The 14056-nt window shown below is 39.2% G+C and overlaps 1 protein-coding gene across 2 annotated transcripts in view; it reads right to left on the bottom strand.

The window, feature by feature from the left end:
- Positions 1 to 524: 524 nt before the first annotated feature.
- The window catches only part of GIPC2 (GIPC PDZ domain containing family member 2), a 28821-nt gene continuing 15289 nt past the window's right edge, over positions 525 to 14056 (bottom strand). For both annotated transcript variants that reach the window (XM_054073663.1, XM_054073662.1), the window contains exons 4-6: positions 12035 to 12144; positions 11271 to 11352; positions 525 to 2871 (exon numbers count right to left, since the gene is read on the bottom strand). In XM_054073663.1, coding sequence (XP_053929638.1) covers positions 2717 to 2871; positions 11271 to 11352; positions 12035 to 12144 — 347 coding nt within the window. In that variant the 3' untranslated portion in view covers positions 525 to 2716. The remainder of the gene's footprint in view (positions 2872 to 11270; positions 11353 to 12034; positions 12145 to 14056) is intronic.

The following is a 14056-nucleotide window of genomic DNA, read 5'->3' as shown; positions in this document are numbered from 1 at the left end:
CTGTGCAGAATTAGAGCTTCAGAAATTATTTTTATCTTACTATTTTATCGGTGTAATGAGACAAATTATCCTCTGAGGATAAACTGATGGAACAACATTGATTCCTTAAAATCCTATGAACAGCCAAAACGCGAGAGGTTATCTGCTATAGGTAACATTTTGTGTATTATTTTATAATACAAATCTTGCATAGTTTTTGGTTTGTGGTTTTTTTTTTGTTTAGGAATCCAAAATTCTTAACTTTAATTGATTTTACACTGTTGGTCACTAAGATTAGTGTACATAAAAATTTCCACTAAACTTGAGTTTTACACAAAGCAATTTAAAACGAATATGGAATTCTTGATATTTTGTTTTTCTTTTTCAACAGAAAGGATTTCCTATGTCCTACGATACTTTAACTCTTCATTAGCAGGAGCACATGAGTTAAAGCAAAGCAAGACAGTGTGCTCAACCACAACAGAAGACTGTGGGCTCAGACTTGCAATTACTAAACACAGAGAAACACTACCCACCTTGTGCTCTGTCCTAAAACGACATTCTTCTCTCAAATACAATACAACTTCATAGCCTCAGCTGAGCAATGGAATGTATAAAATTTAACCAACGCTTTATAAATTTTCTTTTATTTTCAAATTTTACTAAAATTCAAACTATACATTTGTACTTCTCATAACTTGAGAATAGCCCAATTTTTTGGTTTTATATGTATTTCTACATATAGAAATCGATAATGATCATACCTGTTTGAAGATATATATAGATTCCATCCCACATGGGTGATATGAGGCACTACTACAAATAAGAGAAATTTTGACACCTTTGAACTTCTTAAACACAATAAAATTTATTACCTCCATACTACTCTGTACTACCCATTTCACCAAAAAAAATTAAAATCTATATTATGTGAAAGCTTGTCCTTAAATCAGAGACACAAGAGCAAAATACTCACAACATTTATAAAAGCAGAGATAATCTCCACTGAAAGACCACTGAATATTATTTTAAGACTTTCATAACTAGAAAAACTATTCACTAATTATAACACATGCAAGAGACTGAGGTGGAGTTTAGGAGCTTTTCTAAATAACAGAGTAAACAGAATGAGGACCTATTCTCTCAATGATACTTTGAAATGTCATGGTTTTAGACAACAACAAAAAATACAACATTGACATAGAACATGTAAAATTATCGGCATAGTCTTTACTTTAAATAGATCTCTGCAAGTCAGTGAAAGACATTTTCCTCAGCAGAAAAGTAACTAGTGATTTACAAAAAAACTTTCATAATATCTAGCATTTTATATGCTTATACAAATATAAAAATACTAAAAAGTCTGACACTGTCCCTGGTCAGGCCCCACATTCTTATTCAATTTCATTTTCAGCTACACTCATGATGTGTTATTTGGCTTTAATAATCACTTGAGAGTAGCTTTTTCTAAACAAATGAGCAAATGTGTCTTGATTAAAACCAAGCATAGTAAAAACTGACAAAGAATCTAGTTATGAGTAAAATCCAAACTTATTGCATTGCTCTTCATTAAACATGGATTGAACAGGAGGATGAATGCAGATGTGTTAGAAGGCACATTTTTAATAATCTGAGATTTAACAGTCAAATATTATCAGCATAGATGTTTATGTACAATATAATTTGGAAAGCCTAACATCTAAAATCTGTTTAATGTATTTTTTCAGGATTTAGGCACGCATTTTCATCCACACTGTGATTGTCTCTGACTTAACAATATCTTTCAGGTTTGAACACCTTCAATGTCTCCCCTATGTTGCCACGTTTAAAAACAAAAAACAAACAGAAAAGAGGGAACTCCATATGATGTCAGCCAATAATTTAGAGCATGCTAAGATCAATTAAGCACTTATTCGTACACTATAATCTCCAGTGCCAGCACACAGATATCATTCAAATATAGGAGTAGTAATCAAAATTAACATTTGTTTCTTTCTAAGCAGTTCCCATTGCAATAATATGGCATTCGAATAAAGCAGCAGCTTCCTGGTTTAAGGATTTCTGCTATAATTGCTCATCTCAGTAACAACCAGATAGTGTGTATTATGACTCTTCTCATTCAAAGATCTTAGTTGTGGTGTTTCAGAGGATTATTTGTTTCCCTGAATTCAGGTTCTTCAGAAACAGGGTAGCTTCTTCCCAACTCTGCCTACAGAAAAGACTTGTGTTCTGGCCAAACTGTAAGAAAACCCAAGGCTTTAGGTTTTTTCCCAGCTCTAGTGTACATGAGTACATAAGGACAAGGCAAGAGCAAGGAACTTAAGGGTGTAGCTGGGTAGCTTTACAACAAGTTTATAAAATCTCCTAAAGAAGAAAAAATAAACCAAACTCTCTGTTGCATATGTCTAACAGTCTTCAGACTATTGATATCAAAGTGTATGTACAATTAGAAAACCCCAATTTTCATAAAATGTCTGCATAAATATAGGTCTCCTTGACACGTTCCTCACAGTGATTTACATATGTAAATTAAATGTTTGGTTTAAATGTGCAGTTGTAAGAACGTTAGGTCTATCTTCATATTACCATTACAAACTTTTCTTTGCAAAAGAAAGTTTTAGATAAAAATACTTATAAAGAGCACCCTGGATTCATATCAATAGAAGTATTACAATTCCAATGTACATATTTGAAAATCATTTTGTAATTTCAAATAGGAATTGACAAACTGCAGTTTTCATTCCAGTCGTCCTTGCTTAGCATCACCTATTGCTCCCCACACATCAAAGACAAACTCATCTGGAAATGCAAAGTCTCCAAGAGTTTCATCCAACGCCACTGCAAATTCATCTGGGTTTTTCTTGTCTCTTCCAGCTTCCACCATTGTTGCAGCTAAAAAGCAAGAAAACAAAATAATGTCATTATGATGAAAGTGACATTTAATTTTTAATTCAACAAACCTTCATTTTAATCTCATTAAATTGTACTCTGTATCCATTACTGAAGGCACATGAAGCATGGGTCAAAAACCAAGGTTAAGCACAACTCTTCTGCGACAGCAAGACCCATGCCAGTTCAGTGAGTTTTATATGAGCCTGCTGATCTAAACGAGAAGATCAAAAGACAAACCTGAATGTTTTTCTCCTCTAAACAATGAAGAAAAGATCACAGTAAGTCAGAATTTAAAGTGGACGAGGTTTTCCCAGAAAGCAAACAGGCATAGCATTTGTACATGGAAAACAACACACAGCCTGCACAACAGATACAGGCAACCAAGGTGAGGTTGTTGCGAGCAAACCCATATATGTTGTACGAGTTTAAATGTTGAACATGACCTGCATCTAGAAAGAAGTGATGATGAATGGGCCTAGAGAAAACAAACGAACACCGTAGTTTAGGAAACAAGAATTCAAATAAGAGGAGTGGCTGAGGGAACTGGGGTTGTTTAGCCTAGGGAAAAGAAGGCTGAGGGGAGACCTTAACGCTGTCTACAACTACCTGAAAGGAGGTTGTAGAGAGGTGGGTGTTGGTCTCTTCTCCCAAGTGACAGGTGATAAGACGAGAGGGAATGGCCTCAAGCTGCACCTGGGAAAGTTTATATTTTTCACAAGAAATTACCATATGACCTCAAAGAGATTTTCTCAATTTTTGAGCATAATTTTATTTCATTTTAATTACCTTTTTCCCTTAATTTTTTAATCCCTAAAAAGCACTTTCAGGTAGTAAAGAGACTTTTCTTAGAGGGATGTCTGAGTGGAAAATATTTATCACAGTGCCCAAGAAAGGGCAGGAAGATCTGGAGCCATAGAATACCATAAAATCACAGAACATCCTGAGTTGGAAGGGACACGCAAGGATCACCGAGTCCAACTTCTGTCCCTGCACAGGACCATCCCAATATTCACCACCACGTGCCTGAGGGCACCATCCCAAATGTTTCTGGAATATTGTCAGACTTGGCACCACTACTGCTTCCCTGGGGAGCTGTTCTCCACCACCCTCTGAGTGATGAACATTTTCCTAGTATCCAGCCTAAACCTCCCCTGGCACATCTTCCTACCATTCCCATAGGTCCTATCATTCATCGCCAGAGAAGAGAGATCAGCACGTGCTCCTCCTCCTCGTGAGGAAGCTGTAGACTGCGATGAGGTCTCCCCTCAATCTCATCCAGGCTGAACAGACCAAGTGACTTCAGCCACTCCTCACACAGCTTCCCCTCTAAGCCCTTCACCAAATTTGTGGGTCTCCTCTGGACAGTCTCCAATAGCTTTAGATCCTTTTTATACAGTGATGCCCCAAACTGCAAACGATATCCAAGATGGGGCCACACAAGTGTAGAGCAGAACAGGACAATCACCTCCCTCAACCGGTTACTATTTTTCCTGGGACAGTCTGCTCTCTACAGCAGGCACTGTGTTGTGCCAACACAGCAAAATCTCTCTAATAAAAAGGAAAAGAAACTTCTCCTGCTCTGAAGTTTTATTAAATGTATTTAATGTTATTCTGTTGACCTAAAACTCACCCAAGTTTATTGACAGTTACGAACTTCTGGCAAAGTGTTTGCTGTTATGCAAACTTGTAACAAGCTGTGAGCAAACTCAACCCCTATTCCACATTGCAGACGTCAGCAACAGCAATTCTGAAGGAATTTGACGTTTTGGTTTTAACTACGTTCAGACACGAGGCTTCAAACCGAATCGCAGCGTGCCAAGCTACACAAAGCAGTCCAAGGAAAATTTATGTAAATCTTGACAAATAAACTGCTGTGATCAAGACAGTTTGAGCGTAACCCAGCTTCCCGGGCACCACTAGTGGCTCTCAAGGACTCTCAAGACCTGTTTCACTACCAGAATGAACCCTGTCCTTGTTGCACTGATTCTCTCCGTGTCCCCTGTGAAGCTCTTTGGACACTGACTCAGAGGAGTTTGGATGGGAAACAGGCATTACACAAGGGATTCTTGTTCCTGACAAGCAGAAGAAAAGCATTTGTCCTAACAATGTCACCCTATATCCCACAACACAGCAGCATAGGAAGATAATTACAGAGGAGAAGCCCTGGAGGTAATGAGGTGAGGGCTGTAATTTAAACTTCTCAGATTTCTGGATATGAACCAGGATATGAAGTTACTCTACATGGACACTGGAAGAGGGCTGGAGGAAAGAGCTGTGCAAGGTGTGAAGAGAACCAAAGTGTCCAGATTAGTTACTCAAGCTATTAAAAGAAGTTCCCACCAACAGAGTGAGGATCTACACAAGTGTTCCAGCACAAGGGAGCAGGAGCAAGGAATTTAGCCAGTTTTAAGAAGAATGTGTCAAAGACGAATTTGTGGAAGAGCCATATGACACAGACAAAAGTGATAAAACAAGAAAACACAGCATTATATTACAGTCCAGCTGCCTTATTTGAAACCTCAGAGTTACACAGCAAAACTCTGTCATTAACAGAGTGAGAGTGGTGAGGCACTGGCCCGGGTTTCCCAGGGAGGTTGTGGCTGCCCCATTCCTGGAGGTGTTCAAGGCCAGGCTGGAGGAGGCTTTGAGCAGCCTGATCCAGTGGGAGGTGTCCCTGCCCATGGCAGGGGGGTGGAACTGGATGGGCTTTAAGGTCCCTTCCAACCCAACCCATTCTATGATCAACAGTAAATGTTACTTCAAACACAATCTTCTTTAAAGCTCAAATATCTCAAATTATGAAACAGCACCTTAAAAATAGTTTATTACCCATTTAGCAAACGTGAAAACAAAATCCAGTAAACTTAGATAATCAAGACAACTTTCAACTCAGTCAAGCCAGAACATCACTGCAGCAGCTTCAGCTAAAAGCATATTGAGCAACCACAACCAGCACGGATACATTAAATACTGTATTAAAGCCCTTCCCAGATTCACCTGATGTCATGAAACACTGCAGGATGGTCAGGGGCAGGTTTCTGTTTTCCATAGCCTGGTGCTGACCTCTAGTGCCAGCAGAGCTGTATTACTGGGCACCAGACCCTCACACCAGATGCAAACCATCCTGACCTTCACACACAAGTTGCCCCAGTGATGTATAGCAAAGTGCCAAGCTCAACCCTGCTTCTCTACTTTCATACAGACAGGGTGATCACAGCTACCCCCCCCCCAGTGGATATAGCCTTATTTCCCCAGGCTGTTAACACGGGATGGCATCCCCCAGGGCAGAACATGCGTGTTTACACGACGACATTTGCAATGCCCAATTCCCAAGGCAAATCAAAACCTACGGATTGCCAAGGCCTTTAGTAGCTGCTTGCCAACTTGAAGACTTTACTGGTTCTCAGAGGGTGACAGCTCCGAGCCAAACTGCCTCCACCCCCTTCCTTTTCCCCCACTGCTTCTTGTAACATCTGCACAATGAGCAAGTACAGGAATTTTATTCCAATAGAATATTTTTCCACATTCCAGAGAGCCCCAATTGTTTTCAGAGTATTTTTTTTTTAAAGCTCACTTCAGGCAATGCTCATATCCAAGACATTTTTTTACATAAAGTGTGAAAAATTCAGTAAACTCAAAACTGATGAAAGGAATTACACGTCTTCTCAACTTTAACTCAGAACCTCAATATCAGGCTTCTCAGAATCTGAACAAAGTCATATTCTGGCTTTTTAAATCTAGTTGGCTTTTTAAATCTAGTCCAAAGCCAACCAAAGTTGGCTTTTTAAATCTAGTCTCTTTAAAATACCTTCAAAGATCTTTCACAAAATACATATTTTTCACTTTTGACAGACAGATGCGGCACAAGCCACAAAAGCTATGATCTGCCTGCCGTTGTTATTACTTACCATACACAGTGGGTTTGCTAACTATATAGAAACATAGAATGGTTTTGGTACAGGTTACTATCCTACAATTTTTAGAAAAAAGCAAAATTTTCTGAAGTTTTAACAGAAACTTCAATATTTGTTTACCTGTAATGCTATCAGAAGCTTTGCCTTCATCAAAAAGTTACAAATACTGTTCTGGCCTGACACTTTAAAAGAACTAAAATTCACATTCAGCTTCCTGGCAACGTGACCAAAAATGAACGGTGTCAGTGCAGGTCCTAGTGTTTAACATCACTGGCCTTTAGTTTCCTGTTGAGCGTTATCAGATCTGGCATTCAAGGAACCATTAGGAATATATTTTCTTCTTGTTTATTCAGTATTAACTTTTCTTGAAGTGGAAGAAGTTTTCTCATTCAGCCAGACTCGCTAGCTTGCCCTTTTTCACAAGGCTCCCATTATTCTCTCAGAGTAACTGAACATTCGTAAACTACGTACCCGAGAGTGTATACACTAAAATCCTTTGGGAAAGGAAGTCTGATGAAAGGAGGTGCAGAAAACAACAGGTTCAGGGAGAATATCACTGTAGTTCAGCTATTTTGAGATAAAAACATCTATCCAATATTGATGGATTGGATTAGCGAGCCAAGAGAAGAAGCTTGGGTGATAAAAAGTTTAAAGCTGTTAGGACATTTTGACGAGACGGTAAATTCGTAACCCTTCAAAACAGAGGTGGAGAATACAGGGAATAACAAAAAGGAAATAATCATCCAAAAGTTTAAAAATGGAACAATATAGAATAAAACAGGACAAAATATTAGTGAGTGAAGAGCTAGACAAATGATGCTGAAAGAAAAAAGTTGGAAAGGAGGACCTTTTTGCTATCATTTTTCCATCGGTAGCATTCTGGGGTTGGATCCCATAGATCCAGGCTTCCTCCCAGCCAGAATCTTTTGGATCAAATACGTCCCATAACAATTCAAGCCTCATTGATGTAAAAAATAAATATCACCAATACATTTCACTACCACTGTTTCCCCGAGTCCCTTCTATTAATTAACAAGAAAGACGCTGAGCTGCTGGAGTATGTTCAGAGGAGGACAACAAAGCCGGGGAAGGGTCTGGAGCACAAGTCTTATAAGGAAGGCTGAGGGAATGGAGATTGTTTAGGCTGGAGAAGAGGCTGAGGGGAGACCTTATTGCTCTCTACAGCTCCCTGAAAGGAGATTGTAATGAGGTGGGTGCTGGTCCCTTCTCCCAAGCAACAAGTGATAGAACTAAAGAAAATAGCTCCAAGTTGCACCAGGGGAGGTTTAGATTGGATATTAGGAAAACTTTCTCTACTAAAACAGTGGTGAAGCATTGGAATAAGCTGCCCAGGGAAATGACGGAGTCTTCACCCTTGGAGGCATTCAAATAAACGTGTAGGCATTGCACATTGTGACATGCTTTAGTAGGCACAGTGGTGTTGGGCTGATGGTTGGACTGGATGATCTTAGAGGTCTTTTCCAACCTTAATGATTCCATTATTCTATGAACTGTTCTCATTACTTTACCAGAAAGCACAGACAGGCTTTAAAATGTCCTGAACTATCTCTCGATGATGCATTTATGTTTAAAGAAGGTTGAAGTCAAGCCTTGGCCCAATTTCTAATGTGCCCATAAAATGTCTGAGGAATAAATTTCCAAAGCCAAGTGGATTAAGTCCAGTTTTCAGTAAAATAAAGAGGTAAAAAGGTAAAAGTGCATTTAAAAGGCAGGTATGTAAATCTCAACAGCATTTAGATGTCTGAAAATAAAAAACTCTGCCAAAAAAAAAAAAAAAGTAAGTGTACGCATTTCCATTAACTGATTTCCAAGCATTTTGCTCCAATTTAGGGATTTGTGTATAGATTTACTCAGCCATTCTTGAAACTGTCAAGACACTTAACTATGCAAAAATTAAGGGTTTTATCTCATCTTTAATTCTGTCTGTAATTTCACATTATTTTTTCTTTCTTTCTAACTTTTGCCTTAAAACTGGGGCACTGTTTTAGAATTCAATCACACTATGGAAGTGTCATTTTAATGGAGATGAAAGAGCAATATTAACTGACATCCAAAGCTTCTGACAAACAGAACTGCATGGGAGTGAGCAATGATTGAGATCTTAATCACTTGTCGACTGTCGCATTGTGATGACTTGCGTTTTCCGTTAATCTGGCTTGAGTAATGAGTGAAATTTCTAGCTGAGTGGTGATTGGCATTCTCTGAATGAATCCTTTCCTCATATTTCATTTTCATGGGTGACTGATCACATCCAGTATATGAAAAACTGACATATGTTAATTGAACTGATTTGTGACAGGTGATTAGTTCTCCTTTCCTAAGGAGTCCTAGAGCTGTTTAATTGTTCAAAAATTATAAAACTTCCTTTTTGTCATCACCGTTGGCCCTTGTCTCTAAGATCAGAACTTTAGGAAATGGCTTCAAAGGTGCAAACTAAAGCTATGTGAACCCTGTAGTCTTTGATTCCTGATAGTTTCTCCTTGTTTCACTGCCTTTTTGGATGGGGAAAGCAACAACTCAGTTGGGAAGAAAAGCATATCTTTGAGGACAAAGACCTCTTCCTTCTCCGAGTATTTTTTCAAGGCATTCTTTGAAACTTTCCAAACTACATACTGAAAGATGAAGTACATTAGATCTTCTGGGAAAAAGAAAAATCAAGGAATTTCATGGGAAAACTCTGCCAGGTGCTTAGTATCAGCTCAGTCATATGTGCTGAAAGCTGAATTCCTCAGTCTACTATACAAGAGCCATCCCATTACGGTGCTGAGAGCCAAAATCACAGGAAACACGGGTTCCCCCACAACCTTGCTTCCTTGTCTCAGAGCAGAGCAGAGCACACCTCAATATTCCAAGAAACCACCCTATGATCTCAGGGTTATGGGCTATGGACTATGGACACCAAAACCAGAAGACCGAAAGCCACTTATTGCTGTAGGGCAAGGAGCCTGGGGAGCTTGGAGGTAACCTGCAAGGACAGAAGCCTCCAGAAGCCCAACTTGAACAGAGACTGCAACAGCTGCAGGACAAAAACAGCTCCCAGAGGGAAGGCTGGTGTGAGATTCGGAGCTTTGAATCCTGAGCCACAGATGGACCAAGGGGTGGAGGCCATGGGAGAGCAACAGGACACAGGATGCTCCCTAACATAAACAGAGGGGCAGCACCACACGGAGCTTCCGAGAGCATATTACATGGCAGGGACACCATATATTAGAGTTGCTAGGAACAGAATTTTAGAGACATTTTACTTTTTCTGGGCACTGGAAAACAGAATCTACAAAACAGAATTTGCAAGTTTTGGGCATCTTCACTCTTTCTTGCATGCCAGGAAGCCCCCCTCTGCCTTTGGCTAGGGGACAAATAATACTTTACCTACAATTTTTCCTGTGAGAAAACTAGCAGAAAGTGCCAATCCAATGCTTGCCAGCAGGAGCAGCCAACAAAAGACTTTCCACTATTCAGATAATATCCTATTGTTCTCATTCCTTTGTGCTAACTGCTGCCTGTCCAACTCTTCTGCATTGCCCTTAGCTTCATGCCAGACCTGTTTTGTCTTCTGCTTTGCCTCCTCCACTTCTCTCTCATGAGAACTTTCTTTTCAAGATTGCATTCTACTTAGCTTATCCCTTCCTAATTCTGATTTTTTTTTAGATATTGCTATAACAAGAAATACATTCCTCTTTGTTTCAGTATCAGCAATGCATGAACAGTGCACCAGACACAACTGGCTGCAGCAACACTTCCTTACTCAGCTAGACTGCAGCTTCTTCCCGTATGAACAGAAGTCTCTAGTTGTTGTCAGATTAACAGAGAGAAGCAACAGCTGCAAGGACAAGTTTGGTGCAGGTTTAAGGAACTGAGGTTGAATAGCTCCTTTCATTATAAATTCATTATAAATTCATGACTGTGACAGCTAGCAAATATTCTCGAAAATTTCCCATGTTCTTCAGAACACAGGCTTTAGAGAATTTAATAAATTTGTGCAATTACTCTGTCAGTTCCCTTGCTAAATAGTTTTCCTTTCACTGATGAAGATCGCAGATTCAAACCTTGACGATCAACTTTCACGTCTCTCAGCCAAGGGGCAAAAGAGCAAGAAGCAAACAGACATGCTTATCCTGAACAATCCTTAAACATGCTACACACAAGCTCCACTAGAAAATATATGCCAGCAACAAGAAGATGATGACAGTTAATGGTAAAAAACTAAATAATTCATGCAATAGTCTATAGATAACATGCAGGAAGAACAGAGGATTAATTAGTTGCATTATAAGGCTTGCAGTGAGAGATTCTTTCTTCTATCAGAGACACACATTTACAGAAACACAGTCAGGTTTTTGAGACTGAACGCTGGACAAATTTTGCTTCTTTTACATCCAGAGACTAAAGTACTCGATACATTTTAGACTTCAGAAAATGAGAAATTTTTTAATCTTGTAGTAATGTATTTGCTAAAAAACTTACCTAATTCAATATCTCTTATTCCCATGTATGTTTCAAGCAGCTCATCCACTTTTTTAATTGCTTTTTCTTCAACTTCAGTTGGCTGTGTTGAAATAAAGAGAGAAAAAGAACAGAAGCATTATTAGATCCACGCAGATTCCAAAGTCACCAGCAATTCTCCATTGATTATTCTTATTTCCATACTAACCACCTAGACTTAACAAAATCTACAAGTAAAATACGTTATTCCACTCTTTCCCTCTTCTCACAAACCTAAGCTTTCCTCCTAACATCAGCTCTCACATTCATACTAAACCGGGGACTCACGTCTCCTGACAATACAGATCTTCAACAAATCCTCGTCAGCTTCAGAGGAACACAGAACAAGTAACATTTCTTCTTCTAAACCCTAATCCTAGTTTTACACGTACTCATGCCAATGACCATTATTAACCACTCCTAACAACAACCCATTACACCAGCCCAGTGTACACTTTGCAGTGTCAGAAAGAGAACCAACTCTTCGACCATTCCTCCCTGTTTCCTCCCCTCTTTTCAGCACTCCTTGGCCTAAATATTGGCTCCGTTTCCAGATTCCTCAGCCCCATCCTATCCCTGTTAGCCCTCAAGTTTATATAAGCATTTCTGCAGAAGGCAGTCGTTTCCTTGTCTTGCAAGCTTTGTAACAAGCATATTTTTCCTTCCTATTCTATCTTATCAGCCTTGGGGAAGAATAAATCAGATGCTATTGATTAAGCCATTGAAGGGCCCCAAGATAACCATACCATTTCCTCCACAGTAGCAGGGCCTTTGGTTCTCAGCCTAAGTGTTTCTCTCCCTCTGGAGACTTTAGCTGTTGTTAGAGTTCCACCCTTGGACCTTGGTTCCAGCTTTTCTGAAAACAAACAACAACAACAAAAAGAGAATACCAAACAAAACTAAGTATATACTACATCAGAATACGATGTATCTGCTTTGGCTATTACATTATCTTCACTTTTTATGCTAATCAAGAAACAGACGTATGCAAAACTTTACCTGCAAATTAACTGTATTTCAAGCGTAGCTTTGCTGACAATTTGTCTTCAAACTTTGATATCGGCTTGGATAGTGGTAGGACTTCCATTGACCAATATATCTATGCAGGCCTATTGCACTCGATTTCAGATATTCACTTGGTATTTCATTTCCCTGTTCTACTGAAAGTAGTATTTGCTACTTAATATTAGATAACGGCTGAAGCCATCAGCCAAATGTAGGTTTATCGTGGTCTTTACAGGCAGACTACGTAGCAGGTTTAGCATTGCAACATTTCCCTCTTTCACTGATGCAACGGTGCAAACGTTACCGCTGAACAGGTCATTGTGAGCCACATCGAGCTGAACTAACAATTCGGTCACTAGTAGTCACATGGGTGAAACATCCATAAGTATCTCTGCAGTTTTTCCACTGTACTCAGCATTGGGGAGGCTGCACTTTGAATATTGTGTTCAGGCTTGGGTCCCTCACTACAAGAAGGATATTTTGGCACTGGATCGTGTCCAGAGTAGGCCAACAAAGCTGGGGAAGGGGCTGGAGAACTAATCTATGAGGAGCCGCTGAGGGAGCTGGGGTTGTTTAACATGGAGAAAAAGAGGCTGAGAGGAGACCTCATCACTGTCTACTACACCCTGAAAGGAGGGTGTAGTGAGGTGGGTGTTGGTCTCTTCTCCCATGCAACAAGTGACAGGACAAGAGGAAAAGGCCTCAAGTTCCTCCAGGAGAGGTTCAGATTAGATATCACAAAAAATTTCTTCACTGAAAGGGTTATCAGGTGCTAGAATGGGCTTCCTGGGGACGTGGTTGAGTCACCATCTCTGGCAGTATTTAAGACTTGTGGGTGGAGTGCTCAGGGATATGGTTTAGTAGTGGATAAGTATGGTTGGACTCAAAGGTCTTTTCCAACCAAATGATTCTGTGATTCATTGCTTTCACTGAGGACATGATTTTACACCTGATAAATCTCTACCAAGCATATCTGGGTTTACCCAAAGTTCTCTTTACTTGCATTCAGCTTTCTTTGTTTAATCTTGGTTAAGAGCACCGCAGTTAGTAAATAGAGTATGGAATCGCTTAAGATTTGGGTTTCTTGTTCTAGGACATAATTTTATATTTGAGAGTGGCAAGGCTTTAATTTACTTGTTGATACAGGAGTTGCATAATTAATCTGGAAAGTTCTAGAAGAGAAGAGATAATGCTACAAAATTGTTTTTAACTCTGCTGTTTCCTCTACCAGATTATCCCTCTTCTTAACAGCAGTCCATTGTAATAACCTCTCCTTGAAGGCAAGACTTCAACCTATTGTATTAATTTTGCCTAGGTGGATTCTAACTCATCATTCCTGCATAAGTAGTCAAAAATCCAGATTATTGTGCTGAACAAGTCTTGAAAAGTAAATTTTAATAGCTTTTATTTTAACAAATAGATCTGGCACTGTCTCTTACATATATACTTAGGATCAACACTTTCCCTTAATCCTTTCATTGCTGAAAAGAACAGTTTAAAATATCTTTAAAATTGTCACTATTTCTGCTAGACTCATTTCAAAAAGTCATTCCTGATACAATATATGTATTTTTCTAGTGTGGCCACCATTAGCATCTTAAAACTCATGATTTTACATAAGCCTTATTTGCAACACTTCAGACCAAAGCTCTTTGGCCATCACAGAAACTATTCTTCATATTCATATAATTTCAATTAAGAGTTTGTGTTAAGCTGCCTTTACTTTGTTTCCATTTATGGTTCACCAATTCATAGAGGAGCAG

Source organism: Cuculus canorus, chromosome 8, assembly GCF_017976375.1.
Source record: "Cuculus canorus isolate bCucCan1 chromosome 8, bCucCan1.pri, whole genome shotgun sequence".
In the NCBI taxonomy this organism is placed as follows: Eukaryota; Metazoa; Chordata; class Aves; order Cuculiformes; family Cuculidae; genus Cuculus; species Cuculus canorus.
This window is presented reverse-complemented; position numbering and strand designations above follow the sequence as displayed.